Raw genomic sequence first — 25,932 nt, 5'->3', positions numbered from 1 at the left:
ATATGGAAGGCAATGCAGAGCCCCGCTATACTTACATGGAGGGAGGGCTATGTGGGGATTACAGTTGGAAAAAAAATTGTTTAAAAAAACAGGGGGTTGGCCAGTCTTGAACTGGTTAATAACTTGCTGATGCCGGATCTTTCTCACTCATTGTCTTTTCACTCTGGGAACACAGACACTCAATGTGCACTATAAGAAAGCTGCTCTAGTAAGGAGAGGAGTAGTGAGGTGCTTGGGAAGGAGGTGAGCTGGAGAATGTGGTGCTGGGCCGCCATCCCCTATCCTCTCCCTTCTCTCGGACACCATGCCGTACACCGGTGTTATTATCACGCCTGTCACTGACACCCGCCTCCGGGGGACACGTGACTGCCAAGCTCCGGCTGATGACGTCACCGGCAGGAGAAAGCGCTGCACACAGGGAGGGCAGGCAGTGCTGTTATGAGAACTAGTCCGGCACTGCAGTACAGAGACACCTGAGCGGCTCCATGTGCTGGGCGTCCTGCACTGTGCTCACCCCTCAGCTCTCCCTCACCACTCCCTCGTACTCTGGCCGGCCATGAGCCCCTGGCTGCCGCTGCTCGCTGTGTTGTACACCGCTCTCCCGGCTGTCAGCTCCCGGGACCACCAGCAGCCGGAGACCCCGGACTGGAGGATGACACTGAAGACCATCAGGAACGGAGTGCACAAGATAGACATGTATCTGAATGCTGCCCTGGACCTACTGGGAGGAGAGGACGGCCTGTGCCAGCACAAGTGCAGAGATGGTAAGACCCCCGGAGCCGGGACCGCCTGTAGCCGGGGGCACCTGCCCTCACTAACCCCTGGGCCTCCAGGATGGGACAACTTTACGTTAGTTTTCCATCTGCCTTCTAAAATGGTTTCCCCGGCATAGCCGTATGGTGCGGTGATGTGACAAGTCATTGGCAGCCATATGGTGGAGCGAGTTACTGCCAGCCCACCCTTCTGTCTATGTGGTGTGGCTTGTGGGATTTGATTTGTGTTTTTTTTTTTTTGTTTTGTTTTTTTTTATATTTTTTTTGAGGAATTCTCTTTATTCAGTGAGTAAGATGCAGGTTAAGTAACTTGTTCACCCAGATGCGGCCATATCAACAGTTTTTTTTTTTTCTTTTACTTTTAAAAATTCATATTGATGGGCTACCATGAGTAGATAGGCAGATCCTCAGCGGACTGACACTGACCATCTGATCCAGCAGTCTTATACCTGTCACAGGCTATGTTCACACCACTGTATTTTTGGTCCAAGTGCTGTTCATGAAACTGCTGATATCACACAGTCAGCACTAGGACTAATGTTATGCGGTAGGGCTGTTAAGTTGTTGTTAGTAGGGCTGTTAAGTTGACCAGTTTTTCTTTACATGGACCACATGTCAACTTTTAAAAAGAAAAAAAACAGCATTTCGGATGAGATCGACCGTTCAAGTCTATAGGGGCGCAAAAAATAATCTGATCCATATGGATCAACTGTATAGCATCCAGAGACATCGCAGCCCTTTAACATAAACTGTCTGTTCTTGCAAATTTTAATAGCTGATGTATAAAAACGCTTGCCATATGGATGACGATGCAGATGAATAAATGGACACTAATATATATTATACACTATACACACACGTTCCTGAGAACTTTGCTTAAGGGCTCATTCAGACATCCGTACAAATTGTTCCGAGCATAGACCACAAATGCATGGACTGATCGCAGAGCATGACGGCTTCATGTGTTTCTATGAGGCTGTCACACTTGTGTCGGGAGAGTCGCTGTGCATTGTGGTCTGATCTAGGACTGATTTGCACGGATGTCTGAATGAGCCTTAACACTGATGTGTTTGCATATCTGGAGGGAGAAGAGGGTATCATTAGGTTACTTCTGTGATGAAGGGAGAACCCTTCCTCTGTCTAACTATAACCTACAGTCAGCATTGACCACAGCAACTAATAGGTTCAACAGCCAGAATCGAAGAGAACTCTGATCCCAGCTGCAGCCGGATGTCGACTGTAATAACACCCACTCGTCATCTCAGCTGTGTACATGTGCAGCGCATTGTGTGTGACTGTGGGAATGTCTGCTTTTGACTTAGTTCTTAAATTGTGGGGTCCTGGATACAAGCTGGTCACCTGTTATATTCTTTCACCAGGGCAAAATTATATCGAAAGAAAGAATATACACCCATCACAGTCCTGGCACATCTGAATAATTACATTTTATTAAAGTCACCAATAAATAAAAAAATAAAAAAACAAGCAGGAACAATTGCACACATTTAAAACAGCCTAAACGCTGGAGTATACCCATATTACCATATAAGAAACATTTCAGATATAACAGCAAATATAATAATGATACAAAAAGTGACCAAAACATATGTTTACTTTTTTTTTTATATTATAGCTCCATTATACAGTACAGACCAAAAGTTTGGACACACCTTCTCATTTAAAGATTTTTCTGTATTTTCATGACTATGAAAATTGTACATTCACACTGAAGGCATCAAAACTATGAATTAACACATGTGGAATTATATACTTAAGAAAAAAGTGTGAAACAACTGAAAATATGTCTTATATTATAGGTTCTTCAAAGTAGCCACCTTTTGCTTTGATGGCTGCTTTGCACACTCTTGGCATTCTCTTGATGAGCTTCAAGAGGTAGTCACCGGAAATGGTTTTCACTTTACAGGTGTGCCCTGTCAGGTTTAATAAGTGGGATTTCTTGCCTTATAAATGGGATTGGGACCATCAGTTGTGTTGGGCAGAAGTCTGGTGGATACACAGCCGATAGTCCTACTGAATAGACTGTTAGAATTTGTATTATAGCAAGAAAAAAGCAGCTAAGTAAAGAAAAACGAGTGGCCATCATTACTTTAAGAAATGAAGGTCAGTCAGTGCGAAAAATTGGGAAAACTTTGAAAGTGTTCCCAAGTGCAGTTGCAAAAGCCATCAAGCGCTACAAAGAAACTGGCTCACATGAGGACCACCCCAGGAAAGGAAGACCAAGAGTCACCTCTGCTTCTGAGGATAAGTTTATCTGAGTCACCAGCCTCAGAAATCGAAGGTTAACAGCAGCTCAGATTAGAGACCAGGTCAATGCCACACAGAGTTCTAGCAGCTGACACATCTCTTCAACAACTGTTAAGAGGAGACTTTGTGCAGCAGGCCTTCATGGTAAAATAGCTGCTAGGAAACCACTGCTAAGGACAGGCAACAAGCAGAAGAGACTTGTTTGGGCTAAAAAACACAAGGAATGGACATTAGACCAGTGGAAATCTGTGCTTTGGTCTGATGAGTTCAAATTTGAGATCTTTGGTTCCAACCACCGTGTCTTTGTGCGACGCAGAAAAGGTGAACGGATGGACTCTACATGCCTGGTTCCCACCGTGAAGCATGGAGGAGGAGGTGTGATGGTGTGGGGGTGCTTTGCTGGTGACACTGTTGGGGATTTATTCAAAATTGAAGGCAGACTGAACCAGCATGGCTACCACAGCATTTTGCAGCAGCGTGCTATTCCATCCGGTTTGCGTTTAGTTGGACCATCATTTATTTTTCAACAGGACAATGACCCCAAACACACCTCCAGGCTGTGTAAGGGCTATTTGACAAAGAAGGAGAGTGATGGGGTGCTACGCCAGATGACCTGGCCTCCACAGTCACCAGACCTGAACCCAATCGAGATGGTTTGGGGTGAGTTGGACCGCAGAGTGAACACAAAAGGGCCAACAAGTACTAAGCAACTCTGGGAACTCCTTCAAGATTTTTGGAAGACCATTTCCGGTGACTACCTCTTGAAGCTCATCAAGAGAATGCCAAGAGTGTGCAAAGCAGTCATCAAAGCAAAAGGTGGCTACTTTGAAGAACCTAGAATATAAGACATATTTTCAGTTGTTTCACACTTTTTTGTTAAGTATATAATTCCACATGTGTTAATTCATAGTTTTGATGCCTTCAGTGTGAATGTACAATTTTCATAGTCATGAAAATACAGAAAAATCTTTAAATGAGAAGGTGTGTCCAAACTTTTGGTCTGTACTGTATATCGGCACTGTTCCCATCAAGGCTCACAGTCTAAATTCCCTATCAGTATGTCTGGAGTGTGGGAGGAAACCAGAGAACCCGGAGGAAACTCATTTTTCTGAACCCAGGACCCCAGCACTGCAAGGCTGCAGTGCTAACCACTGGCCACCGTGCTGCCCATATACATAAGAAGTGAATAAAAAATTTAAAAAAAACTTAGTGATAATAACAAAGGGTTAAACCAGCGATACGCGTGGAGCTCTTTTCCCTTCTTATTCCTATTTATCATCCAAGTTATAGGTAGTTATTAGTGATGAGCGAGCGTGCTCTGATATCGTGTTGACCGAGTATCTCGGGCGTGCTCGAGTCCACGTGGCTGCATGATCCATGACTCTGAGACAGCCGCTACACATGCTGGGATTACCTGTTTGTTAGACAATCCCCGCAAGTGTTGCTGCTGTCTGAGAGCCATGAAACATGCAGCTGTGGGGACTCGAGCACAACCGAGATACTCGGATAAACGATATCCAAGCACGCTCGCTCATCACTAGTAGTTATACATGTCTAATTAATTTTTTAATATTATATTATCCCCATCTGATCTTTTATAGGTCTTATTTATTTAGGTCTTTCTGCCTATGCACAGTGTACACAGAAGGCTGCCAATCAGTGGTGTGGGTGGGTTTACACAGCTGAGTATTCAGAGAACTGGTAGCTAAAACAGCGATTTTATGAAAACTACAGCAAGCATTCCAGTAAGTGATGCATTGCTGGAATCATGGACTCTCTCCCTATAACATGCTACTCTCAGATGGAGTAACAGAAACCTGGTGACAAATTCCCTTTAAGTATATGATTGTCTGCACAGTTTTACAGGTGAAACAGCGGTTTCCCTGTAAAAATTGAGTAATTGTATAGCGGTTTTGCCACAGGGTTTTCAAAGGTAAAAAAAAACACTGCTTTCCAGTACGTCCCCATGACAGCACCATAGGAGGAGTAATCCCATATCCTGTGTAGGGACAGGAAGCACAAGAGGTAAAAGCCCTTCCACCCCCAACCTCCTCAGTGTTTTTCCTGTACCTACACAGGACAGGGAGTACAGGAGGAACGCTGGTGCAGGAGCACTGGTGTAAAGATAGATATACCTCAGGGGACCCCAGGAGATCGGGTGGGGGTGGGGGGGCGCTTCTCTCCTTCCCGCCGCCAAGCGGGTCCTGGGCCGACACTCCCTGTCGGGAGTCCCTCAGCCCTCCGGTGTGCTGGAGCCTCCGGGTGCCGCCTCCCCGTCGCCGGGGCTCTTGGCATCCTGTTCTGGGTGGGTCCGGCTTCTCCTGGCTCCAGGACTGCCCTGCGTCGAAACCGGAAGTTCGGGATGATGACTTCCGGTGGCGGTCGCGCGGGAAATTCAAACCGCGGTTCGACTAGACGCCAGGGAACAGGGAAAAAAATGACAGGACGACCAGGTAAGGTATAAGAAGGGAGGGCTGGGGAGCATCAAAAGCAGGCTTACAGCTTGGGCACCCCTGACAGCAAAATGGCAGAAATGTCTCACCCTGATACCCTCCCTGGATCGCCCCACAGTCATGTAAGTGTACCATTACCTTTTTTATATGATTAATGGAGCTTACTCTTACCAGGCCCTTCATATTTTTATAGGATATATCTGGGCAATTACCACCTCCTACTGAGAAAAAGAAGGATACAGGGAAAAAAGCCACAGTAAAATCCAAGAGGTGCCTGGATTGTAACATCAGACTTCCCGACTCGTACACAAAACGTCTGTGTGCTGAATGTAGAGCCTCCATGCTAAAGGAGGAGCACGGGGCTTTATTAAACGAGATGTGTAGTAAAATCAAAGAAGTTCAGGCTTCTATTGCGTCTCTGCAGCCCCCAGGTTCAGGAGTCCAGTATGTCCAGGGACCCAAAAAACCCAGAGAAGATATAGCACCATCTTCTGCGGGTGAAATCGACCCATCTGGCGACTCTGACAGTGAGACCATTAGTCCACCTCAGGGCAGGGAATGGAAAAGATATATGTTCCACTCAGATGGTATGGATATTCTTCTACGAGCAGTCCGAAACACGATGCAGTTAGAGGAAATGGAGTAGAGCAGTAACATTCAGGATGAGATGTTTGGTGGTCTTAGAGCCCAGAGATCCATGGTTTTTCCTGTAAATGCTCATGTGAAGGACATGATACTAGAGGAATGGGAGGATGCGGAGAAGAGACTCTCTATACCATGAGACTTCCGCGCCCGACTATCTTTTGACCCAGAGGACACCAATGTGTGGGACACTATTCCAAAAATTGACGTCCCAGTGGCTAAGGTGGTCAAGAAAACCTCTATCCCCTTTGAAGACTCGTCAGGACTTAAAGATCCTATGGATAGGAAGGCGGATGGACTTTTGAAAAAAGCCTGGGAAGCTTCGGTGGCAATTATTAAATCTAATGTCGCCGCTACATCTATTGCCAGATCCATGAGAGTCTGGCTAGAAGAGCTAGAGAGTCACCTAAGAGATAGCACCCCGAGGGAATCTCTCCTTCAATCACTACCCCTATTAAAAATGGCAACAAACTTTATGGCCAACGCTTCAGCGGAATCGGTCAGATTTGCGGCCAGAAATAATGCGCTTTCCAACTCAGCCCGTAGAGCTGTTTGGTTAAAAACATGGTGTGGAGATACAGCTTCTAATAACAAGCTGTACTCCATTCCATTTTCAGGGCTCAGAGTATTCGGACCAGTACTAGATGACATTCTAGAAAAAGCGTCCGATAAAAAGAAGGGCTTCCCTGAGGAGAAAAAGGAGCAGCCCTTTCGTAAACCTTTCCCCTCCCGTAAATATAGCACGCAGAAAAAAGGGGGGTCCACAAGCTGAAGTTTTAATAAGGGGTACAAGGATAAGAAATACCAGCCCAGTACTAGTTCCCGTCCAAAACGACAATGACTGTCAGAGTAGGGGGGCGATTAAAGTTTTTCAGAAACAGTTGGCATCGGGTAACTCAAAATCCCTGGATACTAACAACTATAGCGCAGGGTTACAGGATACAATTTTCTCAAAATCCCCCTCAAAAATTCCGCCTGACTAGAGGTTCCCCTACCTCTTTCCCGTCTACGGGCAGACATAGAGAAGCTGCTACATCAGACTGTTATTGTACCAGTTCCAGAACACGAACAACATCGGGGCCATTACTCCTCTCTGTTTTCAATAAAGAAACCATCAGGGGAGTTCCGTACAATTATCAACCTGAAACCCCTAAACCGATGGGTCAAATACAAAAAATTCCGCATGGAATCAGTAAGATCAGCCATTCCTCTAATAGACGCGGATGCGGTAATGGGCATCCCTGAGGTCCAGGGTGCATACTACCACCTGCTAATACATTCCTCAAGTCAGCAATATCTGAGGTTTGCACTACCATCAGGCAGTCAGATTCTACATTACCAGTTCCGATGTCTTCCCTTTGGCCTGTCATCTGCTCCCAGAATCTTTACAAAGATCATGGCAGAGGAGGTGGCCTATATCCGATTCAGGAATGTTACCATCATTCCGTACTTGGACGACTTCCTGTTGGTGGCAGGATCTCCTCTAGGTATGACACAACATCTGGAATTTGTCCTATGGACATTAACCAGCCTGGATTTGATTGTGAACAAAGAAGAATCCAATCTTGTCCCAAGTACATCACACATCTTCCTGGGAGTCCATCTCGACTCCCGAATACGAATGTCTTATCTCCCGGAAGACAAGATGCTCTCAATTCCACAAAGGATTCGTTCTTTTGCAAAAGAGAAGGAACCTTCAATCCGGAAGGCAATGAGTATTTTGGGAATCATGACGTCATGCATCACCTGCGTCAGATGGAGCCAGTTCCATTCCAGGCCTCTACAGAAATGCATCCTGGAATTGACAGACGGACATCAGAATTACCTAGACAGGAGGATGTCTTTGTCTAGAGACGCCCAGGACTCTCTACACTGGGGGCTCGACCTCAAGAATCTACAGAAGGGGAGTGCAGTGGATTCTGGAACCTTGTCTTTTAGTGACCACGGACGCAAGTCTCTCAGGATGGGGAGCTCGAGTGGGAGATTCTTATCTCCAGGGAACATGGTCCACAGAGATTCAGACCTGATCATCGAATTTTCGGGAACTACAGGCAATCTGGGAAGCCCTACAGAGAAGCCGGGCGGTCTTAAAAGACAGACATGTAAAAATTTTGTCAGACAACATCACGGCAGTCTCTTTCATCAGACATCAGGGCAGACCAAGACATCCACTTCTCCAGGCCCTGGCCAACAGGATATTCTTAGGTATAGCGAATATGGTGAGCTCCATTTCAGTAGTTCACCTTCGGGGATCTGACAATCAGGAGGCAGATTACCTCAGCAGGCGTCAGATGAAGGCTTCAGAATGGGAACTGAAGGAAGAGGTGTTCCAGCAATTAACTCGCAGATGGGGTCAGCCGCACCTAGACCTTTTTGCATCCAGAACAAATGCAAAGACGACATCTTCTCTCTCGACCCAGGAGATCATCCTCTGGCAGTGGACGCACTCTCACAATATTAGGGAGAGGGCCTAACATATGCCTTCCCACCTGCTCCTCTAATTCCGAGAATTCTGCAGAAAATTCAGGAAGATCGGGCGACAGTCATAGCAATTGTCCCTTTCAGGCCAAGGAGAAGTTGGTTCTCCCTTCTACGTCATCTAGCGTTGGAAGACCCAATCATTTTACCATTTCCGGAAGATCTTCTGACGCAAGGTCCACTGTTACATCAGAATCTTCAACAGCTCCAGCTCTCAGCTTGGCTTCTGAAGGGGAGATCCTGAAGAACAAGGGCTTATCTGCCAGAGTGATCCAGACTATGCAGGCTAGTAGAAAACTTGTAATCCAGGCCATATATAAAAAAGTATGGAGGACCTTTTGTCATTTCCACAGGACGGTAGACACCTCTCAGCCAGACATCCCTGCGATCCTTGATTTTCTTGCAGGCGGGATTTGACGCAGGTCTTAGACCAAGTACCTGGAAGGTGCAGATTGCGGCACTAGGTGCTTTCTTCTACACATCATTGTCCTCTCATCCCTGGATAATCAGGTTTGTCAAGGCAATCCAGAGACTTAGGCCTACGCAGAGAATTTCTTCCCCTCCGTGGGATCTGAATCTTGTCCTGAGAGTCCTTTGCAAACCTGCCTTCAGCCCAGTTAATGAATTAGAAATAAAGTACTTAACTCTGAAAACAGTCTTCTTGGTGGCAATCACCACGGCTAAACGGTTGGGTGAAATCCAGGCTTTATCGGTTGTCGAGCCATGTATGCAGATTCAGGATGATTGCATCATTCTCAAGCTGGATCCAAGTTTCTCCCCAAAGGTGGTGTCATCGATGACCTTAAACCAAGAAGTGGTTCTTCCATCATTCTGCGAAAATCCTAGGAATCAGAGGGAGGAAGAGTTCCACCAGCTTGATGTCCGCAGAGCAGTGTTGGCCTATTAGGAAGCCACTCTGAACTGGAGATTACACTCTAATCTTTTTATACAGTTTGGGGGGAAAAGATAGAGGCTGGAAAGCTTCAAAACCATCCTTAGCTAGATGGGTCACATCCATGATTATTCTAGCATACCTTTCAGAAGGACAGCCTCCCCCTGAAATTATCAAAGCCCATTCTACCAGAGCAGTTTCCACCTCACGGGCAACTAGAGCAGGGGCTACCATTGAACAGATATGTACCGCAGCCACATGGTCAGGACATACTACTTTCTGCAAACACTACAAGCTAGATGTTCTCTCACAGCAGAGATCTGCATTTGGTAGGAAGGTACTTCAGGCAGTTATCCCACCCTAAGCTATGAGTTCTTGGGTATACTCCTATGGTGCTCTCATGGGGACGTACTGGAAAACCGGAATTAGTCTTACCGGTAATGATGTTTCCAGGAGTCCACATGACAGCACCCTGATTTCCCTCCCTATATTGCTACTGTATGTGACAACATATGTCTAAGCAGTCTAAAATAAAATTTTGCTGTACCCAGCCAATGTGGTTCTTGGAAAATCACTGAGGAGGTTGGGGGTGGGAGGGCTTTTAACCTCTTGCGCTTCCTGCCCCTACACAGGATATGGGATTACTCCTCCTATGGTGCTGTCATGTGGACTCCTGGAAACATCATTACCGGTAAGACTAATTCCTTTTTTTTAGAGCACCAGCAAAGGTTTTTTTTTTTAATGCAGTTAACATTGCTTCCTTTTTCTTTGGGAGAAAAACAGCACCTTGTGCACTATAGTTGTGTTTTCTTAGTTAAAATCAATAGAAAGCCTATAAAAATATATATATATTTTTTTGTTTTTCTTATTGTCCGTTTTGAAGCAGATCCTTGTCTAAACTTTGTGAACATCCCATAAGGGCACTACACTCATTGTGATGACTTTTTGCAATCTTTATCTCTCATTGCCCCATCAGTACATTATAACATTGTTTTCAAATGACTTCATGTCAGTTCTTGTGATAAGGTTCCTATGTCTGTTTTATGAGACCATAAAGTCCTGTGTTCAGTGCAATCATTACTGTTATGTTGTGCTATGACTCAGGAAATCAATGGACAAAGAGATAACGTGAGACCAATCACAATCCATGTTTCATGTTTCCAGTTGAGTAGAAAATGAAAGCGGAGTGCTGATTGGTTGCTATGGTTAACTATACCACTTTTGCTATGATTCAGTTATTTCATTAATACAGAGGGCTGTGGTAAAAGTATACATGTGGGAGTAGGACTTGCAGCAACAAGATTTGCAAAGTTACTTAGAGATGCCGCTTTATCCACATTGGCCAACTATCAATGTATGGGGCATCAGTGAAGAGAGGGATCAGCATGTTGGTTTTCAGCAATCTTCAGTCACCCAATTCCACTTATTATTTAGAAGATTTGACACCTATAAAGTATTTATCTTTTTTCTAACAATTTTTGCATTTTTTTTATTTTTTTTTTTGTGGTACATAGGACTTTACTTAAAGGGGTTGTCCACTACTTTCACATTGATGCCCTATCCATAGGAACCCCCGCCAACCAGCTGTTATCGGTGCTGGCGGCAACGGCCACCTGCCGGAAGTCCCTACCTGTAGTGCTTGGCCATCCATCTGTAGTGGCCGCTGCAGGGTACTGCATGAATGGGAGTCATATGTTCAGTACCCCCACTACAGATGGACAGCCAAGCACCGCAGGTAAGGACTTGCGGCCGCCGACACCGATAACAGCTGGTCGGCGGGGGTGCCGCGTGCAGGACCCCGGCCGATTATACATTGATGTCCTATCCTATGGATAGGGCATCAGTGTGAAAGTAGTGGACAACCAAAAATAGTCGTCTGCACGAGCCCTAAAGATGAGCTGTCCGGAGGATATTCAACCCCTAATTGACACCTTCCTGACATGGTCCATTTCCATTTTTGTTTTTTTTCTCCCCTTCTTACTTTTTTATTTTCCATCCAAATAGATGCATGAGGTCTTGTTTCTTGCCGAATGAGTTTGTGTTTTTGAAAGACACTATCAATTTTACCACGTACTATACTGGAAAATGGGGGGGAATTACTTTTTTTGGGGAATTTGTTTTTACAGTGTACATTGTGTGGCAAAATTGACCCGCATCATGATTGCCCAGGCCAATACGATTACAACGATACAAAACTTGCCCTTTTTTTTTCTTTTATTAGGCTATGTGCCCACGATGCAGAAATGCTCCGGATTTTTCCTGCGCGTTTCTGCATCTCCCCTGGCAGAAAAAATGCATGCGGATTGTACATGCGTATTGTACATGCGTTTTTCCTGCCAGGGACATGCGGATGTGAAGCGTTCTTCACTTGCATTTCCGCATGCGGGTTGACAAGCGCTTTCCAAGCGATTTTAGCATCACTTGGAAAGTGCTTGTCAACTTGTTCACACTATATAAATCCATGCAACCGGCATGGATTTATATACTGTGACCGAAAGAATGTTAAAAAATAAAAAAATAAATCTATACTTGCCTTCCGATGGCCCCGGAGTCTTGCTTTGCTCCGTCCTGGCTGCCGGCAGATCGCGGTACACTGAAGGACCTGCCGACGTCAGCATCGCGTGACCTGTCACATGACTATGACTTCAGCGCAGGTCCTTCAGTCCACCGCGATCTGCCGGCATGGGAGGACGAGCGCAGCGGGGGCCATCAGTAGGTAAATATAACATTTATTTTTTTATTTTATTATTTTTTTTTTGCAGGTTCTATGGCACCCGGGTCCGAAGGAGAGTCTCCTGTCCTCCACACCTGGGTACCATCCGCACATTGAAACGCATGGAATGCGCATCTACATATACAGTGATGCGGAATCCATGCGTTCCAATGCAAGTCAATGGCAACGAAAATGCAGCGCTTCCGCAAAATAATTGGTAGTGCTGCCTTTTTTTCCGCAATGATAATCCGCAGCGGAAATTTCCGCAGTATGTGCACAGCACATGCGGATTATCATTGGGGAACATGGCAGGCCTTCTACCATGCGTTTCTGCAGCGTTTTTTCCGCTGCGGAAACGCTTAAAAAACGCATCGTGGGCACACAGCCTTATTATTTTAGCTGTGAAATAAAAACAAAAAACAGCATTTTTAATTTTAAATAAATGAAGCTATGTGAGGGTTTATTTTTTGAGGGGTGAACCAACATATTTATTTTTGAATATATGCAACATTTTGATCGCTTCTTATTGAAGTTTGTTGCATTAAACCACCCCCCCCCCTCGAAAAAAAAAAAAAAAATGCAATTTTTGCCTTTTGAACTTTTGAATTTTTTTTTTTCTCTTTATGAAGTTTACTGATCGGGTTAGTTCGTTTTATATTTTGATAGATGTGTCTTTATGGATGCGGCGATACCAGATATGTGTATTTTTTTAATGGGGAAAATAGAGGGAGTGATTCAAATTTTTATGGTTGTTTTTTTTTTTTTTTTTTTTTTCATATTTTTAAAAACTTTAACTTTCTATTGTTTTTGTTAGTCCCCTCAGGGAACTTGTACTTGTGCTTGTCTGATTGCTTGTACTATATTATTAATAATATTTATTTATATAGCGCCATTGATTCCATGGTAATGTACATAAGAAAGGGTTACATACCAAATACAGATGTCACTTACAGTAAACAAACTAACAATGATAGATTGGTACAGAGGGAAGAGGACCCTGCCCTTGCAGGCTTACATATACACCAATACTTCAGTATTGCTGTATTTAGTAAAAATCACGGTCTCCTTTGAAGCTCGGCCGCAGGCTGGGTTTGTGAAGCTCTGTAATGACATGCACAGGGATATTCAAGAGACCCCTGGCTGCAATAGCAACCCATCGGTCCCCCGCGATTGCGTCACGGCTCATCTAATGCTCATATGGTATGACGCACCCCCATGCCGGCGCACTGTTAATGCCACTGTCAGAAATTGACTGCAGCATTTAACAGGTTAACAGTTGTGGCAATGTGACTCGCAATCGTTGTCTGTCGGGTATGGTGTGGACCCAGCCTGTGAGCTCGCTCCATGTACGGCGGATGTTGGGAAAGGGTTAAAGGCATTAAAGCCCCTTTAATGTTTATTACAATGATACCCTGCTTTTAGCACTTTGTTGGGGCATTTTTGAGAAATCCATCCTTGAAGTTTTAATCGCAGGTGCAGCAATGCGGGCACTGCACTTCCAGCTCTGCGGTGCACTCTTTTTTTTTTTTTTTTTTTTTTTTTTTTTTTTTTTTTTTTCTCCCCCATACACTCTTTGACAGATCGCTCACTTTTCTTTCAGTGACCTGTCTCCCCTGCGTAGTTCTGGTCATTGCCCGACTTCGTTTCATCAGCGGAGCGTGCCCGGTGAGCTGGTAATGACGTTGCAGGAGCTTGCAATGCCACTAGGAGCAGTTGAAAGTGCAGCTAGATGTTGCTGAGATAATGTATCATTATTCATCTACATAGCACTGCTACATTATCAGGAAAGATTACCTTTATCAGGTCACTGACAGTGATGAGTAGAGCACATCAGATATCTTGTGGCATAGAGGTCTATTGTTAGAGTACCCCTTTAGCCTATATTAAAGCTGTATAATTCTCTGCTGGTATTCTGAACTCCCATAGTTACATTCTCTGGGTTTAAAACAGTATTTTTTTTCTTGTAGTATGCAGTTGATCAGAAAATCCGAACAATGGGATAGATTTCATGCTAGACAAGATGGTGCGGCTTAAGGGAAAAGTGGTGTGGTCTAGACATTCAAATATTATATTGTGTACAAATATTTGTCACATTTCTAGGGATTCAGCAGCAGAATCTGAAAAACCTATCACAAAACGTTCAAAACAATTGACCTTTGTATTTCTATGTAAAAATGACTTGCTGTGCAGACACCTAGGCTTTTGAACATCTTTTAATGGCTTAAAGTTTTTATTTTAATAGTAAGAAAACTTTAACAGAAGGCCCTCTGTTCTTTACAGTGCAAGTCAACGGGAAAGCTGAGAAGTCCATAAGACGTCCAGACGCCTTTAGAGTGCTTTGCCATAGTTTTTGCTTAAAAAAACTGCTAGCGGTTTCTTCATTACTCAATGAAGTAAAAAAAAAAAAAAAAAAAAAAAAAAAGTTACAAAAACTTTGGGAGAAAACTCAAAACAACCACCAGTGGACAAAACCATTGGAAAAGGTCTTAACTGTGTTTGATATGCTCTCCACAACCCTAGATGAATTCCTTGAGGAGTATAGTTTCCAAAATGGAGTCATTTGTGGAGGGGGTTACTGCTCTTCTGGCAGTACAAGGGCTTTACAAATGCGGCATAGTGCCCAGAAACCATGCAATCATAGTGTACTTTCTTTTGAAGTCCTACTGTGTGCCCGAAAAGTATTTTTATCCCACATGTGTGGTATCGGTGTACTCAGGAGAAATTGCACAATTAATTGTATGGTCTATTTTCTCCTGTTTCCCTTGTGAAAATGAAAAATTTTGAGCTTAAGCAACATTTTGGGGGAAAAACTTAATTTTTCATTATTTTCTTCCAATCTGCTATTTTTGTGAAGCGCCTGAAGGGTTAAAAAAACTTCTTGAATGCAGTTTTGACTACTGTGAGTGGTGCTGTTTTTACAATGGGGTCTTGTTTGAGGGTCCTATGTGTCAGAAAATCCCCAAAGTCACTTAAAAAGTGAAGTGGGCTCTAAAAAGCAAATGGGAATTGAAAAAATACTGCTAAACTTTTAACCCTTCTAACTCCTTAACAAAAAAATTTTTTAAAAAATGATTCTGATGTAAAGTAGACTTGTGATAAATATTTATTAATTATTTTGTGCAATATGACTGTTTTGTTTTGAGGGCATAAAAATTCAACTTAAAAAATGTGTCAAACTTTAGATATTTTCATAAATAAACGCAAATTATATCTACCTAAATTTACCACTGACATAAAGTACAATATGTCACGAAAAAAAACAATATCAGAGTTATTACCTTCTGACACTGGTCAGAATTGAAAAATTTGGCCTGGTCAGAAAGGTGAAAACTTTATCGTGAAGGTGTTAAAGGCCCCCTGGCGTATTAGAGGGTTCTCAGTGGATTGATCGTTTTGGTCGACAAGTATCTTCTGATTCCGCCTTACATTAAAACACTCAGCTATGGGTACATTAACACTGCACAATTATCGTGAGCTAGTGTTTCTAGGAGCTCTGGTTTCCTAATCATGCAGTCTCGCTCATTCTTAGGGTAATATGATCTTGGCTTGTTTAAAAGATCATCATTTTCGACTGCCGAGTACAATGGCAGCCTGTGCGTACTGAACAATCTATTCTTATTATTATTCGCTCCGTGCATTCTTCCTGTATAAAAAGGCTAATAAACAGCCACTGATGGCAAACATGTAGCTGATACAGTTGGCTAGTGTAAACCGGACTTTAGACCAGCGCTGATGTATTCTCTATGAAACTGCCACTGCCAGGCTCTTCTGGCTGCGGCTTATCTCCCGGCTGAACAAAAGGATCAGCTTTTGAAATCCCAAGGGTGGATCCTTCTCTGCTCCGACATAATCTGTCAGGGGTGAGTCGGCTGATCCCTCCTATATGGGCAAGTGTTTCCAACTTTATTCTAATATGTATGGGGCCGCCTTGCCTTAACAATTAGACAGTATTAATAAATCTGCCCCAGTGTATGAATTTCCTAGAACTTGCTGAAACTCATTTGTTTTCTTCCACAGGTTCCAAGCCAACTCCGAGATATGGCTACAAACCTTCCCCACCAAATGGATGTGGATCTCCTGTGTTTGGATTTCATGTAAATAATTCCTTTTAGATTGCATATTATTCTTTGTAGACATACTATATAGACAATAGAAAAATGTATTCCATTTTAGATTAGATTGTTGTTTTACTCAATATGTTACATACCAGGAGCTTATGAGCTACACAGCTCTGGATAGCCCTGTCCTTTATATATGACCCTTGCCAAGTATTTGTTAGAAAAAGTGCTGGAGAAGGTGGTGGTTTGATAACTATGGTGTTCCGTCTGAGCACTATTCCTTTCAGTGCAGTTATCCAGTCTGGACAATGCTTTTTTTTCCCCTAGGTATTGTATATTTCCCAGTGTATTTCACTACAAAGACCCCCGGCATTCAATTATAAAATATAGGGGAATTCTGCACCACCACATGGGGAAAATAGGCTTTAACTTCTTACTGACATTTGTTGTACACGTACGGTGCTAGTCGGTAGCGGGTGTATGGAGCAGACCCACGGGGTGAGCTCGCCTCCTACCTGGCGGGTAATGGCTGTTTGTGACAGCCAGGATCTGCCTCTAACAGTTGCACTCTATTGTTATACCTCTAAAGTACTGCTGTCAAATCCTGACCACTGCATTAATAACCTGCCAGTGGGGGGGCGTCATTCAGTGCGACCATCCTTTCTCCCGTGACATGATTGCTGGTCGCCAATGAGTTGCTGTGACAGCAGGGGGGGCGTCTGTTGAAGACCTCCATGCTTGTCATTACGAAGCTTTCTTGAAAACCCAACCTGTGGCCGGGCTCCAAAGGACACTGTGAGTTTTACTATATGCAGCGATACTGTGGTGTCGCTGCCTATACTGTGTGAAAATAAGACAGGGTCTTATATTATTGTTTGCTCCGAAAAATGGGTTAGGGCTTATTTTCACGGGATGTTTATCTTTTTTTCAATGAACAATCAACATTTATTCAAATCTAATCATGTCACCACATGCACTGCACACACATACTGGGGCTGACTGGCAAATTTTAGTCTGGGGGGGGGCACACAGCAGTGGCTCATGAGTAGCGGCCCTTCCTTGAAGGGGATCTCTAGTCTTAAGCTACAAGTTTGCAGTCATTTTGGCGCCAGGCTGTCATGTGATTGCATACTCCGTGCCTCGTTCCAGATGGACTGTTTCCGGCCTTCCACAATACACTTGCATTGAGTGAGGGTGTGCAAATCTAGTTGGCAAGTGAACGCAGGTATGCAAATGACATGCTTGCAGTCACGCACCCTCTGCTGCTGGCACCGGATAATCCTCGCCATGCAGTGTGCGCACAATGTGAGGATTCACAAGTCTGCAGTCAAATAGTGTGCCTAAGACCGCACAACCGCTTTAACATGCTTACTTTTGTCGGCTTCACAGGCTAACTATATTCATACGACTGTACGGTTGCCTGTGGAAAGAACGGACAGGACTCTGAACAGCTCAGATGAGTTTGTACTGGTCAGCTGCAGTATATATTATGCTTGCGTGTTACTTTCTTTAAACCAGATATACGTTTTCAGATATGTAGTAAAGCATGTTATGCTGCACTTTTCTACACTCCTAAAAAAACATATCCCCAGTGTAAAGGTGGCCACACAGAAGCACAGGTCTACTAGATGGATACCTATGAATATTTGTGTTTGAATTTTTTTCAATGACTCTTGATCAATGTAAACTCCACAGCAATGGAAAAGTATATGATGTACCAGTCAGTTATTATCCTGAGTATCCCATCTGATGTCTGTGCACATAGTATACCACATACAGTCAGTGTCGGACTGGGGTCCACGGGGTAAATTGATCCTAGGGGCCCACACTACAGCTATATGCAAATACCTGTTAGCTGTTATCCCTGTTATAGTGGAGCGTCAACTGTAAATCACAGGCAGCTCCTGCACATCTACTGTGCGCCACTATAACTGGGATGTACAATTACAGTAGTTTGCATTAAAGGGGTTCTTTGGTTAAAACAAGTTATCACCGATCCACAGGATCAGTGATCACTTATTGATCGTTTGGGTCCGAACATTGGAAAACACACCTATCGGAAGAATGGGGAAGTTTTATCCATGACGGGACACTTCTCCCAATTTTAAAATGCAGCAGGTGGGTCTTCTGACCGCAGCTCCATTTATTCTCTTTGGGGCTCCCAGAAAAAAACAAGGACAGCCACTGAGAGAATGAATGGATCAGTGGCCAAGTCGCACATGAGCTCCAGTCTAATGGGATAAAAACTCCACATTCTACCAATCGGTGCAGGTCCCTACATTAAGACCCCCACCAATCAATAATTTATCACTTATCGTGTGGAGAGGTGATTACTTGTTTTCCCCGGAGAACCCCTGTAAGTGCATCTTGTTCCAAGTATTTAATCACTAATGGAAATAAAGAATCTTCTCCTAATTAATATCAGAGAGAACAAATGACCGCCATACACCGCACAATCCACTATATCAACACCAATAGTATCACGTACAAGGGAGAAATACCACCACATAGTGACCGAATAATACTATATACAAGGGAGAAATACCACCACACCATGACCAGACCACATATTACTACCATATAGTGACTGAATAATACTATATACAAGGGCGAAATACCATCACACCGTGACCAGACCAGATATTAACAGCATATAGCGTCTAAATAATTCCCCATCATTGCTCTCCCCCACCTTCTCCATCATCATTGCCATATCCCCCCCCCCCCTCCATCATTATTGCTCTCCCTCATCCCCAGTGTATTAGTTAAAAAACAAAAAAACAAACACTTAACTCTCTCTGCTCACTCCCCGCAGCATCCTCGTTGCCAGCAACTTTCTCCCTGACACAAGCCCGCTCTTCATGATGACGTCCAGACACGCAAGCCTGTGCCAGGGAGAAAGCGACAGGCAGGAAGCCGAGGACGGATCCCTCAGCTCCACTGCCATTTTCCTCCTGTCAGCAGCTTAGCTGGAGGGATCGCTCCCTACCCGCTGCACACCATGAGGACAATCTGGCCATGGGTCCCCCAGAGCCTGGGGGTCTGAGAAGCAGGCCAGATTGCCCTCATTATAAGCCGCACCGCAAGGGCCCTCATCCACTTCCGGGCCCCGGTGCAGGTGCACTGGCGGCCATGTTAACCAGCGGGCCCCCGAGCAGGACACACGGTGTCCCAGTCCGACCCTACGTACAGTATATAGGGGACTATATGACTGGTATATAGAGATGAGCAACTTAAATTGCATGATGCTGATATAGTGGCCAGATCAATATTCAGTGGCTGCTGGATCGGAGCCCTGTCACCTGCCTCCTACCTGATTGTATCCTCTGCTCTCCCTTTGATTTGTAACCCAGCACAATGTCATGTATATGTCATGCCGCAAAGATGACATCACGCAAGGACTGCAAATCAAAAGGGGAGCCATAGATGCAGGTAGGAGGAGGCTCGCAGGGCTCTGGTCTAGTGGCCATGCACTACTGACATGACCATTTGACCAGTGTCTTGCGAATAAATTTGCTGATCTCTACTGGTATATGATATAAAATAAAATGGTGCAGGAGTCAAAGCGTGTGTATCCCGCGATATCCAGCTCCATTTTTTCTGTGTCTGCAAGTTCGCATGCACAGTGTTTTCAATAAAATGGCGCCGTAGCGCGGTATGCACGCTTGCTGGCTCTGGCTCCACCCTGCGCAGGCGACACCCATCCCGGCTTCAGATAGGATGCGTCCAGCATTATATATAACATGTACTGATAATACAGGGGTGTACTCATTTATGCTGAGCGCTGTATATATAATGTACTGATAATATGGGGGTGTACTCACGAATTTGTCTCTCATCCTGAACATAATGTCGTTATTGCACCACACTGAGCACGCTCAGTCTGTACAGGCTTCGGACAAAAGGACACATCCCTGGTTATATTATAGATGAGCCCACACACAGCCCCCCTATATGCTGTATGAGCCCACACACAGCCCGCTACATACAGTGAGTCCCACATAACATCTCTATATACAGTGTGAGCCCCCTATGTACAGTATAAACCCCCACACCACTGATTGTGCATAGGCAGAAACCTGCTAATCAGTGGTTGGGGCACGATTACACAAAGCAGGAGGACTAGTCCCGTGGTGATAACCTCCCGCTGATAAAACCTTTTGTTGCAGCCCGTTAGGTGACACATTACTGGAATCAGAGTCTCTCTACATCATGCTACTCTCAGATTAAAAAGCAAAACCCTTGTGATAGATTCCCTTTAATTCTTTGTGCATTCACTTAGTTAGGCCAGGAGCACATGCAATATATGATTTCCGCTATCTTATTAAAAATAACCATCATGGGTAACTTTTTTTTTTTTCTTCTTCCAGTTTGATGTTGGCATTCCCTCAATGACTCGGTGTTGCAACCAGCATGACCGCTGCTATGACACATGTGGTAATCTGAAGAATGACTGTGATGAGCAGTTCCAGAGCTGCCTCTCCAAAATCTGCAGAGATGTCCAGAAAACACTGGGCATTTCTGAGAGTGTCCAAGGTGAGGGCAATTGTACAAGGATCATTAAATGTTCTGTCCTCTTGTTTTAGTTTCAGACTCCATGGAGGTTGTGGCATATGTATGGGGTCATCTCTCCTAATTATATGACAAATATAGTCCAATTGTTGTTTTTTTTTACAGTAGTGACGACACTACGAATAAAATAAACGCTGTGATCTTGTGACCATAAAATGAACTGCAACTTTAGGGTTGTTCAGTAATGACTTTGGTGGTTGGGAGTTTTCTAACCTGACAAAACACTGTAAATATATGTAGAGCCAGCAGGTGGCAGCAACACCCACATAGTAACATTGTCTCACTGAGTGCTAATAAGCCAGCAGTCTACACCAAGCAGAAGAGAAGTGGGAAAGGGGGGGGGGTGGAGTTTTGGTGTGGACTGTGACCATCTTTTATTGGTGTGACCTAATAGCTAGTTGAGGGAACTATGCACTTTACACAAACTGCTTTACTAGTTTGATGGATTTTCAGGATCTAGAAGGCACATATTGGAAGTAGCAATCCTAAAAGTCAATATTGACCCTTTAATGAGCCTTGTCACATGACTGAAGATAAGAGACAATTTGCATATTTCCCAGAGGAGCATTGTGGCTTGAAAAGTCTCCTCATCTTGATGTGCTTAGCATGTCACTCTCCGCAAGGAGAAACATTACTTCTTAAGATACCGGATCTAGAAGAAATGACAATGAAGTTTTGACACTGGCTGTGTTTTATGAGTGTAAACAAATGGCAGCACATTTGGCCATCACTAGGCCCCCTGCTGCCAAGGCAACCCATCGACTCCATCTTGTCGTGGAGGTAGGTGATGAATGACCAAACTGGTATGCCGCCGGGATCTAGCCACTTAAATCCTGCTGTCAACCTCCAACAGTGGCATTTAAGTGGCTAAACCACAGTGATCAGGGTTCTACATTGGGAAAGGGCTAAATACAGTATAACTGAAAATCAATGGTAAAAGTTAAAACAAGGAATGGATACTTTGTAAATATCTCTTTATATTTACTCGCTTTTTCTTTTCCCTTAGCTTGTGAATCCACGGTGGCACTTCTGTTTGATGCGGTCATACATTTGGGATGTAAACCATACATGGAAAGCCAAAGAGCCGCGTGCGTTTGTCCATATGAAGAAAAAATAGATCTATGACTGAGAATTCCTCAACCGCAGTTGCTGCAAAAGAGATCTGTATAACTAAGAAGTAATCAGAGCATTTTACATGCTTTGTTCTATTCAATGCCTTATGAAGGAAATATCTATAATTTTTTTTATCTTTTTTTCGTATTATAGATAATTAACCTCAGGATAATGAGTGATTTCATTTTTACTCCACTATGCACCGTTGTGTATAATGCAATACTGTGTATTACATAATTGTACAACAGGGTTAGTTGGCAACTTTGGGTGCCTGCCGCTGCACTACTTATGGGAATGGTTGATGTTGTCCTACTTCGAATTTGCACCTTTAATCCCTTTACAGCCTGTGGCATATTAGTACGCACCAGGCTGTGACCCCATGTTCAGCGCGGGCTCCGGCGCTGAGCCCTCACGGAACCGGGCACATGTCAACTGATTATTACAGCTGACATGTGCCCGCAACAGCCGCGGGTGGAATCGCAAACCACCCGCGGCTGTTAACATGTTAAATGCCGCTGTCAATCTCTGACAGTGGCATTTAACATCGCCGCGCTGGAAGCGCGTCACTTACCCCGCCCATCGGTGACTCCGTCACGTGATCGTGGGTCACTGATGGGTGGGCATGACAACCCTGCGTCTGCAGCAGACCCCAGTGGCTGTCATGTGCTGATCGCTATGAGCGTCACCTAGTGGTCGGCGCTCATAGCACAGGACCATTTCTGCTACATAGAGGTGATCTGCTCATCACCTCTATGTAGCAGAGGCGATCAGACAAGTGCTGCTTCCAGTCTCCTATGGAGACTATAGAAGCATGCAAAAAGTGAAAAAAAATTGTTTTTAAAAATATTTTTAAAAAATAAATAAAGTTTAAATCACCCCCCTTTTTGCCCCATTTAAAATAATTAAAAAAAAAAAACAACACATACACATATTTGGTATCGCCTCGTTCAGAGTCGCCCGATCTATCAATATAAAAAAAGAATTAATCTGATCTTTAAATGGCGTAACGAGAAAAAAATTCTAAACGCCAGAATTATGTTTTTTGGTCGCCGCAACATTGCAATAAAATGCAATAACGGGCGATCAAAACATCGGATCTACCCCAAAATGATATCAGTAAAAACTTCAGCTCAGTGCCCAAAAAATAAGTCCTCAACCGGCCCAGATCCCGAAAAATGGAGACGCTACAGGTCTTGGAAAATGGCGCTTTTTTTAAAGCAAATTTTGGATTTTTTTTCACCACTTAAATAAAAAAATAACCTGTACATGTTTGGTGTCCACAAACTCGTAATGGCCTGGAGAATAAGAATGGCAGGTCAGTTTTAGCATTCAGTGAATTGCAATTTCACCGCACTTGGAATGTTGTTCAAAGGTACAACTCTTTCCGCAAAAAATAAGACCTCACACGGCCATATTGACCAAAAAATAAAAACGCTATGGCTCTGGGAACAAGGGGAGCAAAAAAAAGAAAATGCAAAAAATGGAAAATCCCAGGGTTGTGAAGGGGTTAAAAATGAATGACACTACTTCTTGCAGTTGCACAATATCCACATTACATTGTAGCTAAAAACGGAGCAAAGGTTTTCTCATAACTTATCTCATTCATTTCTGTTGAAGTGTGATTCACTAGAAAAACAAACACAGCTAGGAAGCCACAAAAGTTTCAATACAGTTTCAGTCATGCAAGTGAGCTGAACCCGAAATCACACTGTCAAAGTGGTCATATAACACTAGTCTTATTGACTTACTAACTTCTGTCTTATTTTTATAGACCATGTGGACAGTATCTGTTGTGGAACCCACTATGTGGAGTTTAAAGTGCATATCAAATGAACGCCTTAAGCTTAATTCACATGATTATTAAATAAGTGAATATTTTATATTTGGCACTTATATGTACTTTTCCTGGCCAGATTGTTTCATGGAAAATGTTAAGTTCAAAGATGCAAGAAGTCAGTACAATAATACATACTGCACCAAAGAGAATCCACAGGACGCACAACCCGACTTTAATAATTGCAATATGAATTTGGCCTGTGAACATTACTGTGTGTGGGCAGTTTGGCATCCTGGCATACATTCTCATAATTGCTTAGCCTCCCTCAAGTTTCAAACTCTAAAGCAGGACTGGCCAAATAATTGATCACAATCACAAGCTAATAGTACATCCCTAATGAGTGGCCTGTAAGTAACAGTAACCAGCAATTATTCAGAATTCCCAGACTGACCATGGGTTTCAGGCTCCAAACCTAAAAGCGTCTTAGGGATATGTGTGGCCACTGAGTTCTGTCAGGAGTCCCGCAGTCAGTCCGTAATTATCAGTCATGATATATGAACTTAATAAAGTTAATAAAATTCTTTGAATCAACGTCTTCAATAATCGGCAGCGCTGGAGGTATCCACAAATTCTCCAGATCCTGATATTAATTGAAAAATAGTGTGCGACACATTGTGCCAAAAACTTGCCACAGTTTTGACATGAGTTTCTACAAAGTAAGCCAACTAATCGGTTTTTGTAAACTTAACTAAATAGTGTAAAAATATGCCAGATTTTTCAAAACTGTGTGAATCATTACGATATATATAGCACATTTTAAGACTATCTAGTCTATGGCTCAGATTCATCAAGACTGGTAATTTTCTCGCAGGCCTTAATGAGGGGCATGTTGGACTCTCCTGATTCTGTAAGAGGTGACTTCTCTTATTGCATCAGGAGTATCAGACAAATGGCATGCGCCACTCCAGAAATCTTACTCCAGTCTGACTGAAGTAAGATTTCTGACTTAAGTAACCCCAAAGCTCGTCATGAATTAGATGAGCTGTAGAGTCATGAACCCACTTTGCCCCAGTTCTGCCCTTTTGGCGGATGTGGGAGAAACTAGCATGAAAAGGCTTTAACGAAAATATATTATGAAATATGCAGATAACACACAAATTATTAGGCTAGGTCCTTGGTGTAATTTATACCCAATATGTGAGCCCATACTTAAAGGGGAAGATGCAGACAGCCATGAAAGAATCACCAGGTATAAGAGGGTAAATGGGACATATGTCACTGCTGGGCTTCTGTAGTTGTAAAATGTAGCATGTTATATTTCAAGCATACCAATTTTGCAAGCACTATTCTCTTAATATGTAATATCATGCTGTAGGTTGCAGTAACAGAACACCTACAGTTTTTTAGTAATAAAGTGCAGTCTAATTAAAGTTCAGGTTAGAAATGTCCTATAAATGTCTGTCCTATTCCTGATCTAAGGGTCTAGACTTTTAGCTGAGATGAATCTGTGCTACAGGAAATTTATCACTTAAACATGAGCCGTGTATGAGGGAGTCGTGGAGTCGGCGGTTTGGTTTACCGACTCCACAGCCCTGGTTTCTGGGATGGTCGTGTTTAGATCACTAGACCACAGCAGTATTACCAATACTAGCGGTTTTGTGTCCTAAGATCTAGTGAAAGCTTATTTTTTTAAAGGGAACTTATTAGTTGCTACAAGCAACAAGTGTATTTTTCTGTTAGAAAGTTTTATAATTTAAGCCCAATGTTCAATGATATTTTTTTTCTTGATTATTTTGAATTAAAGTTGTCCAACCCATTTCATTTACTCTATTCTGAAGGTTTCACACATTTATTGAGATTTGTTCCAGAAGTCTGATGGAATAAAAAAAAGTTGCAAATCTATTTTGCACTGCTGTCACCGTATTTTTTATTTTTATTTTTTAAAGAAAAGTGGGCTGGTTCTCCTGCAGCCCAAGATGACTGTAATTTCTGTTAGAAATTGTGAAATATAAAATGTGCCCATAGTATTTTTAGAGAAAAAACTATTTTTTATTGATAAACAATTACATGATGTTCATTAACATTTCTAAAGTCCAGATTTGTAACTTAGAAGGATCATATATATTAAAATATGAAGCATTTGACACATCAGTCTACTGTCCTTTCTCACATATATATTTTAATGTAATTAGAACA

At 43.3% G+C, this 25,932-nt stretch overlaps 1 protein-coding gene across 1 annotated transcript; it reads left to right on the top strand.

Annotated features, from left to right (window-relative positions):
• Window positions 1-358: 358 nt before the first annotated feature.
• PLA2G12A (phospholipase A2 group XIIA) lies at window positions 359-25,638 on the top strand. The gene is made up of 4 exons (XM_073640749.1): window positions 359-764; window positions 16,234-16,310; window positions 20,645-20,810; window positions 21,853-25,638. The coding sequence occupies exons 1-4, from the start codon at window positions 557-559 to the stop codon at window positions 21,969-21,971; spliced, it is 570 nt and encodes a 189-aa protein (XP_073496850.1). The 5' UTR covers window positions 359-556; the 3' UTR covers window positions 21,972-25,638.
• The last annotated feature ends 294 nt before the right edge of the window (window positions 25,639-25,932 follow it).

The sequence above is a fragment of the Phyllobates terribilis genome, unplaced genomic scaffold (genome assembly GCF_046119375.1).
Source record: "Phyllobates terribilis strain yellow unplaced genomic scaffold, ASM4611937v1 Scaffold_1__5_contigs__length_1240528914, whole genome shotgun sequence".
In the NCBI taxonomy this organism is placed as follows: domain Eukaryota; kingdom Metazoa; phylum Chordata; class Amphibia; order Anura; family Dendrobatidae; genus Phyllobates; species Phyllobates terribilis.
The sequence above is the reverse complement of the archived record's forward strand: the minus strand, read 5'-3'. Positions and strand labels throughout refer to the sequence as shown.